This window comes from Apis laboriosa, unplaced genomic scaffold, assembly GCF_014066325.1.
Source record: "Apis laboriosa isolate Shangri-la unplaced genomic scaffold, ASM1406632v1 scaffold69_cov144, whole genome shotgun sequence".
Taxonomy (NCBI): Eukaryota; Metazoa; Arthropoda; class Insecta; order Hymenoptera; family Apidae; genus Apis; species Apis laboriosa.
This window is the reverse complement of record NW_025224165.1, coordinates 1,296,240-1,318,287: the sequence shown is the minus strand read 5'-3', so window position 1 is coordinate 1,318,287 and position 22,048 is coordinate 1,296,240. Positions and strand designations below refer to the sequence as shown.

General features: G+C 19.6%; 1 protein-coding gene across 1 annotated transcript; it reads left to right on the top strand.

Moving 5' to 3' along the window:
• The first annotated feature begins 19,702 nt into the window (after positions 1-19,702).
• On the top strand, positions 19,703-20,661 carry LOC122719074. The gene is made up of 2 exons (XM_043944611.1): positions 19,703-20,031; positions 20,324-20,661. Exons 1-2 carry the CDS (start codon positions 19,744-19,746, stop codon positions 20,459-20,461), a joined length of 426 nt encoding a protein of 141 aa, XP_043800546.1. The 5' UTR covers positions 19,703-19,743; the 3' UTR covers positions 20,462-20,661.
• Positions 20,662-22,048: the final 1,387 nt, after the last annotated feature.

Here is a 22,048-nt window from a genome sequence, read left to right as displayed (position 1 = left end):
GATGCAGAAAGCGTGAATATGTTAAGGAGAGAGAACGAAAGTATGCGTGTGCTTCGTGAGAGTGAGAGTATGGCTTTCTCATTGAGACATGGAGTCCATTTTCTTTCCTTCATGCGAGAATATCCTTTATTTTACAAAGAAATGTTACCGCAACAGGTTTTAAGACCACCGATTGTAACTCTTTTAATACTTTGTATCCCATTATAGTGTTATTTTTTTTCTTCTTCTTCTTCTTCTTTTTTTTTTCTTTTGTTTTTTCTATTTTTGTTTTCTTCATCTTCTTTTTTGTTTTTCTTTATGCGTGAGTAAGCACAAACTGTTTGAAAAAATTGTATAAGATATGTAGACATATACTTGAAGAACTTGAGTTATATATTTAACATGAATACTATTTAATATATGATTCAAGCTTATAATAAACAGGTTGTATAGAAATATTGTTATTAATGACTCTTTTTTACTCATTGACTAATAATCCTATCCTGCATATTCCTATATTTTTCTTTTAATCATATATATTTCTAATTATATTATTTTAAGAAAACAATATCTTTTTTTTTCATATAGTAATATCTTAATAAGATAGATATAATGCAAGAATACGTGACATCTATTAACGAAAAAGATCGATGTTTTAGAAATTACTAGCGTTGTTTTTGATTTGCTTATTCTTTAAGATGAGAAACGATAACGATCTAATATGAAATAAAAAGAAAAAGTTTATAAATATTTAAAAATTAAATTATTTCCTGATATGAAATATATTTAGTAAAAGTACTCAAAGGTATTTAATTTGAAAAAATAATAATAAATTTATACATTAATAAAAATATATTTTAGAAAAAATGATTCTCCTTTATAGAGACACTATACTATATTTATATATATATGATATATAATATATTATATATAATAATTCTCAATAAAATTTTTATCTTTCATGAATAACAATAACATGAGAAAGATATCGTATTAAATAACTATATCTAATATCTAATATTAATAAGCAAATTTGATTTCAAAATTCGAAAATCTCAAGTGTCACGAAAATAAGTCATATATGTATTAAACTATAACCTGATTATATACTTATAATCTAAAATTTTAATTAAAATAATATGTTTTAATCGATAAAAAAAGGTAATTAATTCTCGAAATATTTTAATTGAATCGATTAATTATATGATACATCATATGATAAAATTCTGAAAAAAAAAATATCCTTTCTAGAAGAAATATTCTTTTAAAATAGAATTTAACATATCTTATTTTAAATAAAAACAGTACAAAGAAATAATAATTATATAGATATTAATATATTCATGAAATATCTTTGGAAAACTTATCATATAAAAATATCATTAAATGTTATAAAAGCTTATTTTTGAAGTTATATGTAAGTAATTGAAGTTTACATTAGACTAAGCAATTGTGGTTTACATTAAACACAAAGAATAAGACATCTTTATCTCTTATTATTTTCTCTATTATATCATCCTATTGTTCCGTCTTTTCATCTTATTTCATTTAATAAAAATTTCAATTTATAATTTAATAAATAATAATAACTTAATCGATATTTTTCTATTCAAGTTTCATGTTCGTTTCAACTTCTAAAATTGATCTTCCAATAATGTTCTATACTTAGCTATATAAATACATAAAAATATTTTTTCAAAAAGATTACAATTAAATTTCAACTGAATGAATATCTATTCACATAATCCAGTTTTCACTATCTGGTTAATCTGGTTGATCATTATAATGCTTGTTTTTTTATTCTATATATATATATATTTTCTATCTATTTTTGATGTTATTCGATTACATAATCAATACGACAACATGGAAAACAAATATTATACCGATCGATAATTGGTCGATATTCATTTTCGATCGAACAAAGAAAACCAAACGATGTGAAAAGACTCTTATTAAATTCTCTGTTTACAATAGAAAAAAGCTAACGAGGTAATCAAGGCAAATAATAGAGAATATAAAAATGACATGCGCTTGATCGAGCGCAGACAAGCATTCCACATCAAGTGTAGACAAGCATAAGATTTCTATTTCTTAGGTAGCGGGATATGTCCGAGTTACGTTTCAAACTTTCAAGATTCTTCGCAACTTTCGAAATCTTTAAAGATCTTCGCGTTTCTAGTAATATTCAGAACGATCTAGAAACTTTCCGAATCGGCGATTTGCTCGAAAACTTTATTCTTATTTCTGCTTTTATCGTACTCGATTTCGATGATCGTAAACCGACTTAGTTTATCACCGATAATTATCTATAAGTTTCTTTATTTGTCAATGGTATATTATCACTGCTTTATTATTTATATTAAAATCCGAAAAATCAAAATTAATTAACTATTTTTTTAAAAAGAAAAAAATCTTTTTTTTCAGATTAAGCATACATAAGTTAATTTTTATAAAAAAAATTTTCGCAAATATTTTAAATTTTTAATTATTATATTATTTATTTTTTTTATAAATATTTGTTATTTTTTCAATATTTTTTTTATATTATTAATATAAAATATTAATATTAATTATATTAATATATTTATTATATTAATATTAATTTATTAATATTTTTTTAATATTCTTTTTTCCTATTGTTAGTTAAGTCTTCACAAATAGTTTATAAATAGTTTGCAAATTTTTTATAACTATCAAATTTTTCGTAAACATTGTTTCTATAACAATTTCCAAATAATAATCTATCAATTTTTTTAATTTCTTGAAGAAAAATCGATTCATTATTTATGTTTGCTATGTACTTGTTATTTTTAAAAAATCAAGATTTATAAAAAAATAATTCGCGAACAACTTCTACACAGATCATGTAAGTTCTGCAAAAAATTCTATTTCATTCTAATTTAATCTTATTAATTATAAGTAATTAAACTATATATTGTATTTGGTTTTACTTCACTCAATTCTGGAAAATCTTAACAATGAAAATTTCACTATAAAATATATATGAATTAATTAAGTGTTTGCCAAAAGATTGGATGGTAATGATATTAAGTATTATAAAATATGAATGAACAATGTTCATTAAATATTCGCCGATGAGGACATTTCTTATAACTCTGCATTAAGAACATTTGCGAATAAATGTAATGCAAATAGATATGCAAACAGACAATTTCTAGAAAATTTAATTTCTATAAATTATACTATTCTATAAATTTAAGTTATATTGTACAAATTATATTATATGCAATGAGAACGCATCTTTATATTATAGAATATACATCTTTTTTTTTTGTATCTGAAGAAAATTTTAGAAAAATATCCAGGATTTCTGAGATAAATAATCTGGGTAATATGAGATGAGAGATTTCTATTCATTGCCATATCTATTTTTGCTAAGAATTTAAAATATTTCAAATAGTGAATGAATATATCAAGTGATAAATTTAAATCATTTCGAATCTGATTCCTAAATCTAAAAATTGTTGAAAATTTTGAAAGTTATGAAACTTCTGATTATCTTGGAAAATTTGGAAGTTTTTATCGTTTTGAAAATCTTATTCTATCTTATTTATACTGTTTATTTCTTACTCACTTCGAACTTGATTTTTGAAACATGAAAATTCTTGAAAAATTGAGAATTCAAAGTATCTTGATCGTTTTTTAAACTCTTGAAACTCATATTTTATTTTATTTATATTTTATATCTATTATATCTATTTTTCATTCTTATGTTTAGTCGAAATCAGATAATATCAATTTTCAAAATAAATAAGAATGAAAAATAGATAGATAAAAAAAATAATAAAAAAAAAAAATAACTTTAAAAAATTTCAAATTAAGATCTTTCAAGATATTCAAAATAATCAAGATTTTAAAGACTTTCAAGAATTTTTAAATTTTGAGTTACATTTTAAAAATTCAAATTATTTTATTTATTGTTATTTTATACATTCAAAATAATTTGAAATATTCCAAATATAATTGGAGAACGAGATATGTATATTGTATTCTTCCTACACAATATCCAAATTGATTCTATAAAATATATACTTACATAAATGATCAATAATTATTCCTAACAATTTTTTTATCTGAGATTTTTAAAATCCATACTAATGTTCAAATTTCATTAAATATAGTTAGATGAAACAGGAAATGGATAGAAATCTTCTCTTCCACATATATGTATGTATATTTTGTTGGAAAGTCGTTAATCAGTGTCAAAGAAGGAGTAGAAGGGAAGAATAGTGCATTGTGGTATCAACCAAAGAAAGGTAAAATGTCGAGGATCGAGAGACAGGAAGGAAGACTTAAAATGGAACTTTTAAGTGTAAGTGTGCTTCTCTTCTTTCTTCATCTCTTTCATTCTATACTTCCATAGAATGCTGAATATAAGCTTTTCATAGATTTTTTTACATATTTCTTCGTATTATTTATGAATTTCTATTAAATTTTTATAAGTAGAATACAAGATTAAAAATCTAGCTGTGTTAATCTAGGAGTATCATTTTACATAGTAACAAAAATTTTATACTAATAAATATATCTATAAAATTAACATAATATCTTAAATGTTAATATGAAAGATATTTATTGTAAAAATATTAAACTGAATTAATTAATATATTCAATTCTTATGAAAATAATTGTCATTATATTTAAAAAATAAAAAATAAATATATAGTATATATTATACACTATAAATATTTCTCTATTTATATACATAAATATTTCAATTATGAAACTTCAGAATGAACATAAAAAATTGTAAATTTTTTTTTTTGGTTTATTATTGATGTGTTATATAACTTAAATTATATTGATATATATCTATATTTTGTATATTCTAAATAATATACATTTCTGATTAAAAATTTAATGAAATTGTAAAATTGTAAAAAAGAAGATATTATAACTTACAACATATATATATATATATATATATATACTTCTATTTAAAAGTCTTAGAACAGCAATTTTGATACATAAAAAAAGTTAAAAAAGTTAAAAAGTTAAAAAAAGTTAAAAGATACAGAAATTAAAAACATATAATTTGATATTGATAATTTATTTATGTATTGAATTAAAAAATAAAAATATCTTGAGATTTTTAATGGTAATATAACTTCATTATTATTAGTTAGTGAAATATTTAATAAAAGTCCTAATACAAAATATAAAAAATATATTGATCAATTAGTAAATTATTATACATATATATAATATTTTATAACAAAGATATAATATAAACAATCTTACTTAATATTATATAAATTTATTTTTTTACAATGTATATTCTTTGTAGATACTTTCTACATAACATTCTATTAGATATGATTTTCTAATTGAAGCATTTGAATAAAAAGAATATTAAACGAAATGGTAGTTTATAGTGAGACTTTTTCTCGCAATAATAAAAATTTTCTTTCAAGAGACAGAAGAAATGTTGGAAGGAGGAAAAGGATAAAATATTCTTCTAATAAATAATAAACAATTCTTAAAATGAAGAAAAATTTTTCTCTTTTTCTATAAATAATAAAAAATTAAATGATATAATATCATAGTAATCTTTTTTTTATCCCTCTTATACACATAAAGTCAAACGATATGGTAAGATATCGATGAAATAATTAAAGTTGAGATTCATGATAAGTAAGAAGAAACCGACTGGTCGAGAAACAGTGAGATTTCTTTCAATTAAGTAGGCGCGTAGAAAAGTCGCATGATTCGCGGAACAACGAAGCGTATGTGTCATAGCAATATAGCACCTTCCTCCATGGTGAAATTTTTAATTAAATTCTCGCTGTTTTCTCAACCATGCCGCGGACTCGGTGCAGCTCCATCGGAGTTTTTTCATTCGTCGACTTCATGTAGAAGTCCAGGTTATTCAGAAAGGTCTCCATACCCCACGTTCCTCAGTCTCTTTTTCCCTCTCTATGAATCTCTTTCTAGTTCTCTTTGTAACCTTCCTTCGTCGACCGCCAAGCCGAATCCATCCAACTCGAGATTGCATTTAAGTTTCTTGAGTATCGTTGCAAGGAGCTTCATTCTAATCTGCCATCCTCTTTGGCCGCAAAACAATTAAGGGCTACCGTCCTCGCGACTTGCAGATTTTTCTCGTTCTTCACAGCCATCACTATTTTTTGCTCATTTTTTTCTTTCTTTCGATTGCTATTCCATATTGTATCTAGCTTATCTGGATAATTGAATAATGAAATTAAACGAATCATGTGATAGCTGACAATATAGTGTTTTGATGTTCGTTAGAGATGTTCTTTAAAGAAAAATTTAATGTATTGTTTTACTTTTCGAAGAAAAATTTTAATTCATTGCATGATGTTTGAAACACAATTTTATTTTTTTTTTATTTGATATTTTGTAGTTTCATTAAAGAATATTTTTTGGTTTAAAAGTAAAGAAAATTTTTATTTTTCTCGGAAGATTTCATATAATTTGATTTTTATATTGATTTTTATAATCTTATATTTATTTAAAATTTTTTATTTAGATTTTTCACTTATTTCATTCACTTATTTGATAGATAGACGATAGACTCTTTCTTATTGAATTCATTTTAAAGTCGTTTTAAATTCGTTTTATATTATATTAATAATGTAAAAATTCAATTACTATTCGTATTTATAATTTTCTAACTATAATTTTCTTAATTTATCAAATATATTATTATACAAAATATTGTATTATATATATATTTAAATTGATTACGACTAAGATTCAATTTCGATTTAAGATAGTATTTATTTAATCAAAATAGAATTTATTTAGAATTTGATTATTGCAATCTTTTTATTTTGTATTTCTTCTTTTTTCAAAACTTATTTATATAACTTATTTATATAACTTTTTTCACTTATTTATATTCGTAATATTAAACTGCTAATAATGAGAAAATATAAACAAGAAGAAAATTTGTTTATAATTTGTGAAATTATTTTTGCAACTTAAAAATAATGAACATATATATGTAAATAGAATGCAATAAAATATTATTGAAAATTTTTTGCAAATAATTCAGGAAGGATAACCATTGATTACATGAAGAAAAAGTTACTTAAAATGGTATTTTTATATAAAATAATGATAATGGTAATGATACTAATAATGGTATTTTTATATAAAAAATATTTCAAGAAAAAGCCTTAAAAAGAAGAAGCAATCATTGATAAACATCACCAAAATAATTAATAAGACTCTTATATTTTAAAAAAATCAAAAAATATGAACTTTTTTTTGTCATTCGATAACGGATAGATTTTAAAAATATTATTTTTTAATTCTAAAGAAATAAAAACTTTACATCATATAAAATATCACGCACATCCCAATAATGATATTTTGTAATTTTTTATATTTCTTGAAATATAAAAATTGTTGAAAAAACAGTCATTTTTCGATTTAATAATTTTTAAATATATTACAGAAATCAACATATTAAACAATTTTTTTTTATATAATCTTAATTAGTCTTAATTTTTGAATTCGCAAAAAAAAATTACAAAGACATATGCATTCATCAATATGCTATTTATCAATATTTAATATATTTAATAAACATAGCGGTTGATAAAATATGTGAATTCATCACATTTATTGTTTATCTATAGAAAATTTGAGCGAATCCGATAATAAAATATGAAACAATTCTTGGATGATCAAAATTATGATGATAGAAGTTAAAAACTATGATACTAATATTTCTATTATAATAATTTTATACTAATTTTAATAATAATTTTATTAATTAATTTTAATAATTATTTTATACAGTAAAAAGAATTAAATTTCTGAAAAATCTCATGAAGAATAAAAATTATGATCGACGAACATTTAATAAAATCAGACAGAAAATGTATATATATATAGATATATAAATAAAAAATATAATTCAGAAAATTTAATAATTTTAAAAAACAATCAATATGAACCACGAACAATTAAAGCCGAATTTTCAAAAAGTCAATCTAAATTATACAGAAAAGTGATAAAAATAAAAATCATCTATTACGAATAAGCGAAACTGTTCTGCGATCTATAAAACGGATTTACAAATATTCAACCGTGAATAAGTGAAATTTTATTATATTTTAAATTCTTTATTCCACATATTCAAAGGATGCTTAAATTCGATTGAGACATTTCAAGTTCATCAAAATCCATTAAAAAGTAACTTTATAATCGATTCACATGTTATACATTTTGGACAATATAATATTTTATTTATAAAAATAGTAAGCAATTGTTTGCTTATTATGCTTATGATGAACATATATATGTAAGCGAAATTTAATGTAATAATAGTAATCTTTTTTTGCAAATATTTCAAAAACTATATTCAAGTGGTCATTATATATATTGTAAAATATTTGTCAAAATATTGATTTTAATAGCCTATAATTATATATATTCAAATTTATGTACATATCATATAAAATATTTTTTCATTAATAATATAGAAGATGGTGAACACACATTTTACATTTTTTCTTATAAATTTGATCTGTTTATGATATAAATTTGATATTAAAATGAATGCAACCAAAATAATATACATTCGATAAAATAAATCAACAAGATATTGTTCTTTAATAATGGAAAGATTTCTTATTTTTATGTATTCTGAATTTGTATTTACAAAATATGTAGCTAAAAAATATCAATTTTCGCTAAATATTAACAAGAATATTCTATAGTAATTTTTTTCGAATATTATCAATACATAGTATTATTTCTTTCCTGTATAAAATTTTATTTATTATCATAGAATATTTATGTCAAGATTATATTATATAAATTTGAAATTATTCCTTTCAATTTACTGATGACAACGAAGGAATATATAAAGATTCATATTAAGTTTCTTCAAATCGGAAATTAACAAAGTGATATATATATATATACTTATTGTTCTTTGAAAATAAAATATTGAAAATCTTTATCCATATGTATTAAAAATAAAATAACTTCAAAGAGGTATATCTCAGCAAAAAAATTTTATGATTAAAAATTAAATTTGATTCCATAAATATATATTTTATGATAATTAAAAAAAAATATAATAAAAAAAGTAATATCTTTAAAATGTTCTTGATAAATATTAATTCGATATTTTTTATTCATTTATCTCCTAACTTAATACGATTTGATAATTTTTACAGTTAGATATGAATTTACACAAAAAATATAAAAAAAATTATTCGATAATATTTCATTGATGTGTTTTATGAATTTGTTCTTTTAATTATACCTATCATTTACATAAATAGGTCAAATTTATAAAAAAATTGTAATGGTATCATTACATGAAAGTATCATTACCATCTTTTATACTATTAAGAAAAATACTTTATACACTAAATTATAAATAGTCTGGAGAAACATTAAAAATTATAAAGTGTATTATGATTTTGTTGCAAAGTATAGTTCAAAAGTTATACATATATATAACTTAATATAATAGTTTTAATATGCGAACTAATACCTTAGTTACGCATATGTAAATTTAATAATTTTAGTATATTACGCAAGAAATATTACGCAATATACAAATGTTTGATTTTTATAAAAAAGTTTATTGAAATAGATTCATTTACAATTATTCAAATGGAACAATATAAAAATGCAGCGCAAATGGTATTTATTGCAGTTACGTATAAAATATAATTGAACTCAAAAATATAATGAATTTTATTGATTTCTTTGCGGATTAAAGACACACAATCTGTTATTCAATTTTCCTTCTTATATTAACTATTTAATCGTTCGTTCATATATATATATATATCTACATGCTATCATCCTTCTCTTGTCGCTTCATGAAAATATAATGATTGACAATAAATGTTCGTGAGATAGAATTGAATTTGCAATGTTAATCATTCCTTAAATAATATCGCTCATCTTTTTCGATTTTACAAATATTTTTTTCACAATGTACATGTTAATGTTCGCAGAATAAGTAACATTATCATTGTTTCCATCATGCCAGAATTACAAATTCGTTTTCAGATGTCATTTCAATGTTAAGATTTGATGAATCGCACTATTTTTGGAGTTTCTAGCGAGAGAATCACTGTATTTCTTTTAGAACAAAACAAAGTATATGTGAGGAGAGGGAAACGTTAACGGGTAAAGGTAGCTTACTTATAGACATACCTAAGTAAATATCTCCAAAATTCAAATTAATTGTCAATTATTCATTTCTCATTGTCAAGTCTTCTGCGAATAATTATAAGTACGAGTCAGGTGGATGAAGTCCAAAATATATTTTACGCGGGAAGAAAAACATATGAAGCGCGAGTTGTTGAACATTATAAGTTGTAAAGTGTGTAATGATAATAAATAGAGAGTAAGCATGCTAACATTTTGTCGGAAGAAGACGTTTAATTGCCTAAGAAAACGTATTCCGCCTTGACTTCCGTGCAGAAAAGATATCAATATGCATAATGGTTTGAGGGGGTTGAATGCTCGAAACTCTAGCCAGATACTCCGCAAGTAAGCGAGCTATAACGAACTATGAATTATGAATTAAGTCGGAACGAAGAAACGTCTCTCTCCCTTTGTGTACCCTAGTCTACTTCTTACGACTGTTCAATTTAACGGACGATTCTCATGCTCGTATGAAAATAACAAATGTTATTCTTATTACAGTTATAACTGTAAATATTTTGCACTTGTGAAAACTATATCTATTATATATTATATAATAGATAAATATATATTTATATATATTTAATATATATATTTAATATCTATTAAATCAGCTCACTTTGGATAAATTACATTGAAATTGTCACTAATGCTCAATCCGCGATTCCGTGATTTTTGAAATAACATCGAATCACTGCGCACGGTAAACTTTTAGCAGTACAATTCTCTTTTTTTTATTTGTTCTTTCTTTTTTCCTCTGGTTTCTTCTTTCTTTTTTCTTTACGTTTTCATGTGAAACTGTATAATTTCTTCAAACTGGAAATTTATACGGATACCACTTTTTGATTGGTAATAATTTGTAGAATCTCTTGGAGTATTTGTTTTGATAATAAATAATTAATGCTAACAATTAAATATATAAAATATAAAATAGATTAAAATAAAATTTGAATTGAAAATTATTTTTATTATTCATTTTTTTATATATTGTTATAAAATAATAAAAAATTTAATATAATATAAAAATATTTTTGTTACATATACATGTTTTATATTATTTCTATACTAATTATGAATAATTTGAACAATAATTGCAACAAAAATTAATTTTTTAAACAAAATTAAAAATAATTCAAAAATTAATGAATCTGAGTATTAAATTTTATTATAATTTTTTAAGTTTTGTGATAAAATAGTTATGAAATATGACTATATAATTATATATAATCAATTATAATTATATAATTATATATAATCAAAAGTAAATTTAAATATAATTTTAAATACTTCATTCATAATTCCAAATATCATTTTCTTTTATACTTCACAAGTAAGTGGAAAATCACATTGTTTATAAATTTCTTTTTAAATCTTATTTAATATTTAATATTTTTTATTATATATATGATATTTGATTATATATATATATTTTTATTATATATATGATATATATTTTATTTGATTTTTATTTAATCTTATTTTATTTTTAGTATATTTTTTATAAACTATTTTATCGTGATACGCTCGATTTAAAAAATTAATATAATATTAATAGAATTTTAATATTAAAATTATTTTTAATGTGTTTAACAATTTTTATTGCAATTATTCTTAAATATATTTTATTTAATATTTAAAAATTCTTATGCATTTTTATTTCTTACATTATTTCTTAATATTTCCAGTTGATTCGTAATTATAAATAATTCAATGCATTCTATATTTTTATGATATATGATATTTTAAATAAATTTTTGTCTCTTTTTTATTTCAACAATATTTATATATATTATATATTTGATGAAATACTATATAAATGAATTGTTATATAAATATTTATTACTCGAAATATATTTCTATCATAGATATTATAAATATTTATTAATATTTCTATAAATTTTTTCTGAGTTATTCTGTAAATTTCTAAAAATATGTATATATTATTTATTTCTTCTAAAATTTTACTAATAAATGAATCAACATTTTGTTTGAAAATTAATTACTATGCGATACTTTCTATATAAACAAAGATAGAGATTTTTTCTATTCATTATGTATCAAAAGAAGATAAAACATAGTTACATATTATTTTTTAATATTTATTTTCTAATATACCGAGACTTGATAAAGTAGAGATCTCTCTATGATAATAACAGATTATATGATAAATAGTATAGACATAATATGCAATTTTTTTTTGTATTATTATAAGAATTTGAAGACACAAAAAAAAATATAAGATATCTAAACTAATATAATAAATAATGTATTTTTTTGTTTCACAATTTTGGATCTTTAAAATTCGATTATCATTTCATTATCATTCTCAATATTATCGATTTACCATAAAATTATATCATTTATGATGATTAAAATTAAAATTATATTTTAATATAAAATTACAAAGAAGATATAAAACAAATTTTCATAAAGTAAATTTCATATTAAAATATATTTAAAAATATGTAAAATTTAAAAAATTATTATCAATATTGATGAGTTAATATAATATGAATTAATGTAATATTTCTTTCTTTGTTTTAAGAATTCAAGAATCTTGAACCAGTTTCATATTATGTTATTGAGTCAATATAGAAAACAATTGTAGCATTAATAATGGTTAAAATTAAAATTTGATATAAAATAATAGCACATTCTATGGTTTTCATTGTTCTTGAAACTAATTTTTTTTAAATTTATTAAAACTTTACATAAAAGTATCTCTCTCTCAATATTATAAATGAAAATAAAACATAGTTATTATATTTTTCTGCAAATTTTATCCGTTTATATAAAAAATAAATGGAATAAAATAATATACATCTAAAAAAACGGATCAGACAATTTCTTTTTGTTTGAGAATGAAATAATTTTTGATATATTTTTATGTGCTGGCTGTAATTACTTGCTTATCATTTTTGGTTTAGCAGATAAATGGATTTCTGTTATATTTACGTAATTTTTCTATTATTTGTATTAACTCCATCGAATAATTTTTTTTCTATGAAATCGAATTTATCATCATAATAATTTTCTTTTTTTTTAATAATATACTGTTCATTAAAATCATTTCATTTTTAATATGAATAAAAATATATTGAAAAGTATTTTGCCTTGATATTTGAAAAATCATGAATATTTCATATATTTTCATTCTATTAATCTTCTATTAAAAAAGATAAGCCAGAATCTTCAATTTTCTTATTTTTTGTAAGTAAGTTAAAAATAAAATAATTTCAAAGCAATATATCTTTATATTATTATATTAATAATTTTATGATGATAAATTAAAGTGATAAAGTATATAATATAGTAGTAGGCAGATAACTAATTTTTACAATTCAGCACAAAAAAATAAAAATTAAAAATCTTTTCATTTTTAAACAAAAAAAAAATTTTATCTATCTTTATCAAAGATATTTTATATGGATATGTTTAAACTTGAAATTTCTATTTTATTATATTCTATTAATCTTAAAAAGCAATATATATAATTTATCTATATATATATAATAAATTTATCTATATATATTATATATAATAAATTATATATATATATAAATTATATAATTTTGAGAGAATAAATAAGATTAATAATTAAAACAAAATAAAGAATAAAATTAGTATTTTTTATCCTTGTTTTTGTATTTATTCTGAATTACTGATTGTGCAAGAAATGAGAATGCTTACTATAATAGAATAATGAATATATATTGAAACCAGCTATTATAATTCTATTTATATTGAAGTTGGTAAAAAGAAAATAAACGAAAATATAACTAATATAATTACATTTATGTTACATTTTCATGTACATGTATACATATCATTCATATATATATTTATGCATGTATTAAAAAATTTGATTAATTTTTACGCTAATAAAATTATATTATAGAATAATAGAACTATATTATATATAAATTTTATTCATTTCCTAAAAAAATTTAATAAATATTAAATTATTTTTTTGTAGCAATATTTCTGGTAACCTATCACACCCTGAAATTGTAAAGATAGTTTTATTTGTAAAGATAGTTTTATGTATAAAAATTATATTTATAATGATGAATTATAATTATAAAAAACTTTTGTTGATTCGAAATTTAAGATTCAAAGTTTGTAAAAAATTTTTTATTTTAATATTATTGCCAACGTTACCGACACAGCATAAAATAAGATTATATAAGTATTTAGTTTTGAAGAAGGATCGATCAATCGTTTGTACATATTTCTTTATTAGTTTGTATATATATTTTTTATATATATTGCAATATCAGTGTGTATATATATATAATACAATAATAATTAATTTATTATACAATATAATATTCTTGAGAAAAGCAACATTTCTTTTTTGTTCCATGACCGATACATGATAATAATTTTTGATTTCGATGACAATCGATATTGTCATTTCCTGTGTTGCGGTTCATATTGGTTCAACATTTCACATTATTGACGTTTCACACAAAGATATCTGTTACGGTCATAACAATATAATATAATAAATTAATATAATAATTAATAAAATATTCTTATAAATTCTTATAATTGTAATATTCTTATAAACGTGTCAATGAAAGCTTGTTGAACCTATTTCTATTGCAAATGTACAAATTGTTCCTGTAATTTTAATGATTTAAAGTTAAGGATCTAATTTGTAATTCTAAATTTTACTTCATTTTAGATTTTATATTTTTATATATTTTAGCATTTCTATAATTCTATAAATTTCATTTCATTTTAGATTTTTTTTTATACATTTGAGTATTTATTCAAAAACTAAATTCATTATAAATGTATAAAAAATAAGTATCATATCTAGAGAATTATGATTCTCAAATCGTATGATGATTTCTGATTTTGTTTCTTTAGAAGGTTAATTAACTATATTAATTATTTAATATTATTGTATAATTTGTGTAATGATTTATGTAATTATTAAATTATTATTATTATTAAATTATTAAAAAATAATTTAATAGATTATTATTAATAAAATGTAATTCTAATCAATTTCTGTTTTTACACCAAAGATAACGTTCATGATTTTTATATTATTTTTTTTTTAAATATGTTTTTACTGATCTAAAACTTAAAAGATAATTGTTATTGATAACATTTTTTTTATTATATATTTTTTTATTATATTTTTTTTATATTATTAGAAAATGAAATTCATTAAAAAGCTATTTTCTTAATAACAACTTATCTCAATGCAGTAATAATCCAACTATTAATCCAACTAAGATTAATAATTTCGCTTCAAGTGATAAATAAATGATTTCTTATAAAAAAAATCTATTTCAATATATTACATGTAAAATTTAAAATATAATATAAAACAATTTAACATTAAAATAGTCAACAGTGAAAAGAATGTATTATTTTTCAAACATTTTTTATGTTTTTTCAAAATCGAAAATCTTAGTCTCTTCAATCTTTTTAATCAGATTATATTAAATTTTTATATTAAATTTTTATATTAAATTATATTACTTTCACTAAAATCTTAGATAAATGTATATACTAACATTAAAAATAAATATACATTATCACATTTATTATGTTTTTATTAAACTTATATATATATTATATTTTTTAATAATTGGATTTCTGTTTTATAAATATAAATATCTATTCATATTTATTCATATCTATTCATAGAGAACATTTATGGATTATAGAATATAAAAATAAAATATAAAATAATTCTTAAGCAAAGATTAGTGATCAAAATTATGATTATAAATATGATAATAAGTATGATGCTGATTATTATTGATATAATGATATTAATATTATTATCATTGTAACTTCGATTATTATTAATTTTAGAATTAAATATAGATAGAAAATAGAAAACGTGAAAAGTTTGAATGCAATATAGCATAAAAATTTCAATTAATGTTAATAATTATAATAGTTTTCTAAAAGAATCTTAAAAAAATTATGAGATTTTTATTTCACTCAATGGATATTATAATTCTGTTATATCGATAACGCAGGAAACTAACATTACTAAAAAACATTACTAAAAACATTTTTCACAAAATTTTTAATCTTAATTTTCAAATCATTCAAAATTCTTCTCGCAAATATTGATTTTCTGTAAAATAAAATTATTTATAAAATTTCAGATACAAAATTGACTGTAATAAATTTTTGAAAATACAATCTTTTTTGTTATTGCATAATATATAATAAAAACATCATCGAATTTTCAAATTTTTATTAAAATTTCTTTAAATATAGTAATGAATCCTGATTAAATAAAAATATATATTTTTATTTTAAAAAAATGATGATTATCTTGAGATTTTGGAATGTTTTCATCTAGACAAATCTGATTATGATATAAAAACTTAAATGATATAAAACTCATGAAACTCTTGATTATTATTATTATATAATATAAATAAATAATAATATATTCAAAATATAATATATATAAATATAATATATATATAAATATATTATATATATATATATATATATATAAATATATTATATATATATATATATATATATATAAAATATATAAGTTTCAAAAATCAATCCTAAGTTGAGATATGTTCAATAATGCATAAATAATGCATAGTTTAAAAAATAATTAGATAGGTTAAAATGAAATATTCTGTATATATATGTATACATATATCTTGTATATATAAAAAAATAATTGATCATCGGTAATCATTAAGAATCAATCAACAAAATAAATGAATTCTGAAAACAGTCAAATAAAATTTCGAACTCTGTGATTTGCATTTGTTGCTGGATTTTTTCCAAAAAAGAAAAATAAATTCCATTCGAAGTGTTAATTAAATTACTTAGTTTATATATTTTATGTTTTACTTTTCTTATAATCAATCTACTGTTTCATTCAAAGATTTATCTATAATTATTTAAAAAGCATATTATTAATAAGCATATTATTAACTTCGATGATTTTTGAATGTATTGTAGAAATCGCTCAGCTTTAATTTTCGAAATATTTGCAAAAAATGATAATAATTATTTAAAAGAAAGAGTCTTTTGATTTCGATTATGAAATATGTTATAAATATATTATTACGAAATATATTACGAAATATTATCTTGAAATATCTTATTAATATTCTGTACAATTATTGTTCTCTTTATATGTTATCATAGCTTTGTCTTAGTTTCTGAAATACTTGTAAAAACTAAATTCTATTGTAGCAATATATATCTTATTGCTATATATTTGTATATTGATTATTTTCTTAACGATAGTTAGATACAATAAATTAAATCCAAATTGAATTGTTAAATCTAATCTGAATTTTAGTTTATAGCATCTATAAAAGAGAATACAGATTCTTCGAATGAAAATCTCTTGTAATATTTGTATTTTGGATTAATATTATTATTATCAGTATTATTATCAGGATTATTAGGATTATTATTTATCCAGGCTAATATCACTAAACTTTAACTTTAATTTCATATAAATATATTGTTCAGAATCATGCTTTTATATTTCAAATAAAGATCATATGATATATTAGATGAAAAGGAGTCTTTCGTAAATAATAAAAACCATTTCTAAAATGGTTATTATTATTATATTGAATTTTACGTATATATGATTATCATTTATCAATTATTTATATTATATTCTACATTTTAATTATTTATATTTATACATATACATATATATTATTTATATATGTATATTTATACATATACATATAATATATATAATATATAATATATATGTAGAAGATGTATATGTATAGGAGAAATTAACAAAAAATTAGAAAGTAGCAATTTTTGCAATATGTCTAGAAAATTAAGGCAGAACAATTTGAACATATTTACATCAGAACATCAATCAGAACATATTTATATAGAAAAAAGTTGTTCAAAATCTTATCCTCTATTCAAAAATATAGAAATCGATAAAGTTCTTTTTCTAAATAATTACTTTTTCTTTTCTTATCTCTTAATTTATAAGTTGTAAAATCACGTAACAATCAAATAGATTTTTCAAAAATTAATTTTTACTTAAAATGAATTTACATTACATATTCATATATATTCTATATGTTCTCAAAATTTTATAATTAAGTTTTTAAGTTTGATGATTTTTCTTATTAACTTTTTATTAGCTTTATAAAAATCAAATAAATGTATTCTATTATATAAAGATTCTATTAAAATCTTTTTAAATAATATTTAATAATTTATAAAGACTTCATTAGAATAAAAATATATAGGAATTAAATATTAATAATATTAATAAAGAAAAATATATCATATATAAAAAATATAATAAAATAATAAAAATATATAATAAATTAATAAAAATATATAAAAAATGTTAAAATAACAATGTCTGTTAAAATAATTTCTTTACACAATTCATATTAATTGATTCATATTATATTTATTAATCATTTCATTTTTTACTGTTTTCCAGCAATATTAAAGTGATGATTTACAATATATTATAAATTAAAAAAACTAAAGTTTATTATTAGATTAACAATTGATAACATATACTTATATCTAGTTAGTGTGTCATTTTAGTATTATTCTTATCAAAAGTATATTATATTGTCTGTACAAATGATTTTTTTTTAGTACTTTGTAGTTTTATACTATTTAAAACAATAAATAAATGAAAAAATATTTATATATAATTGTGATTATTTATATAATAATTGTGATTATTATACAAATTGTTAAAGTGTTTCTATTTCCTCTTCTATTTTGTTTTTTAAATAATAAAATGAAACAAATAAAATTAGATTTGTTCATAAAAAATTAGATAATTCTATATTATGTTAATTCTATATTACAATACAAATACATTATAACACAAATAGAAATAAAGAAAATTTAATTCATTTCGATTGATTAGAATTTGGAATAAATTTTCTTTACATTTTTTTTTTTTTATTTCAGTTTCACAATCTCATTCATATACAATCTTGAATAAACATTAGTATAGATTATTTTATATTTTAACTTTTTGTAATTCATAAAATTTGCAAATTCATTTATAATAAATACATTTAATAAGATTTAAATCTTATTTTATTGAAATTGTAACGGAAATGTAATAATCAGATCTTTATCAGATAAACAAAATCTAATAGATAGATAATATACTAACATATTATATATATATTATATATATATATATATATATTATATATTATATTATATTATATTATTATATTATATAATATATATATATATATATATATTTATTTATTAAATTAAATCAAAACTATTATTATTTTTCCAAAAAATTTTATTTTATTTTTCACTTATAATTCTGATTAAAATATATTAGATGATATATTATGTCTAATTATATTAAACATAAGTATAAATAACATATTATTTCAGAATAATATCCTGTTTCATTGTTATCGCTATATAAAATAAAAAAAAGAGAGAGAAAAAAAATTATTAACAATGTCAATCACAATGATACGGAAGTATCATACGTAGTTATCACGGCGATAACTACTTATATACGCTAGCATCGAAAGTCATCAAGAATAAGTTGTTGAAACTTTATGTGCTCTGTCCAGAAAATTGATCACGATGTATTTCATCACGGTGTCGTTCATTGTGGTTTGTTCTATGCCAGGAATTTTGGCCAACATGTTATATTATGATCAACGCTTTTTAAACGCAACCATTGAAGCTTTGGTAATGACCAATGGACCTCTAACTGGAATCAACGAAGGGTCCGATCGTTCAAATTTCTGGCTCGAATTCGATAATGGCATGCATATCATAGTTCCATGCAATTACGATCATCATTATTATAGCAAACTTAATGCTTGCATTGACACATCCAAAATGGGAATAATTTATGATCATTGTCAGGTAATAAATGAGATTTATTATATATATAATTGTAATGAATTATAATTTGCAAAAGAATTAAAAATTATATATTTATACATCGCATAAATAAATTATTTATATGAAATGAATTTATAAATATGAATATAAAATTTTCGATATAATTAAATTAATTTAAATTATTAATAATTATATCGATTGATTATATAGATTATAATTATTTGTACAATATTTTTCATAAAATTTATATTTATATCATGTATTTGATTCATTTTCGATTATAATTATTTATTTTTCTTTTATATATTTGTAGTTTTCAAGGAATCCAGATTGTTGGAATGAAATGCCTTTTTGCTTTTTCAATAATGAGAATGGCAAATACAAGCATGATAATTGTCTACCTTATTTTAAACGCAATGAAGAAGAATGTCGATGTGAACTCGTTCAATAAAATAAATGAAATAGAGATAGATGAAATATATAAAATAATATAATATAATTATTATAAAAAATAAATATCACTTCCAATTATTCGGATTAATATTCGGATATTAGAATTATTTTAAAATATTAATGCGTTCTATGTTCATTTATTGTAATTTCATTGATGCACAATAAGTAATAAATTAAATTGAAAAATGGATATAAAAATATAGAATTTTAGATATTTTTTAGAAGATAAGTATTGTTCTCTTTCTTCAGTGATTTTATTATTTTATTTTAAGCATTTATTAAAAATAACTTATTAAAAATTATAGATAATGGATTTTATTGATAATGGATTTCATATTTTATTTCTATTTTAAACAAATTTATTATTTTTATTTAATAATGTATATTATTATGTATATTAATGTATATTATTATATATATTATTATTATAATAATGTATATTATTATTAATTATGTATATTATTTTTTTTTTCAATCATTTGATAATCAATTTTTGGCTTAAGAATATTTATAAGTGCGTATCATAAATTTGCAATATTAATTATTGCTAATTATTCATCTATGTAAAAGATGATTTTTTAAGATTTTTTGTTCCGTTTATCTGTAATATTCAAATAATAAATTTAATAAACAGATTTTTCATTTTTGGCATATAATAAATCGACAAATTTTTTATTTTTCTATTATCTATATATTCTATTATAAAATCATGTATTATACTTTTATTGTAAAGTATCGTAAAGTAAAGTTGAAAAATCTGCTGATTCATTATCTAAGCATTATAAGATAAACAGAAGAGAAATTTTTAATACTTAGTTTGTAATGTCTGATAATGAATACATTTTTACTCTTTTAAATGTAAGTCTATACAATAGAATAACATTTGTAATATTATCATTATTTTGATTATATTTTATTTTTTCAAGATTATTACATTTTTTAAATTAAATTTAATTACATTTAATTTATTTTAGCTTATATAGAAATCTCATAATCTTAAAAAAATAAAATATAATCAAAATAATGATGATGTTACCAATGTTATTCTATTATTAATATCTCTAATTATAGACTTACATTGATTTACTTTGTTTCGAAGATAAAGAAAAATAAAAAATTTAGGAACTTTTGAATGTTAAATAAAACTCTTTTCTTAAGCATTATATACAATATATATATATATATATATATATATATATATATATATATGTATATTATATGTATATATATATATATATATAAAATACATAGAATACGTACAATAATGGACTAGATTTTAAGTACCGATTGGACATTTTAACAAATTTTATTCAAATGTATTATTGAGCAAAAATTTTGATTTATTTCTTGTGATGTTGCTATTAAAGTTGGAGGCTGAACAACTTTGGATATTACATAAATGTGGTACCTAAACTGCTCAAAGGATCACCTACTGCTGTAGGACTGTTTAAGTGTTTATATTACGAACTTTGAGTGAGCAAATGGTGATATTTTAATTCTTTGCAGCTAACTGTAATGATTCTAACTATATTTTGATGCAACTATATCGTCGTTGAATTCTATTTGCTCTGTATTCTATTTCTAT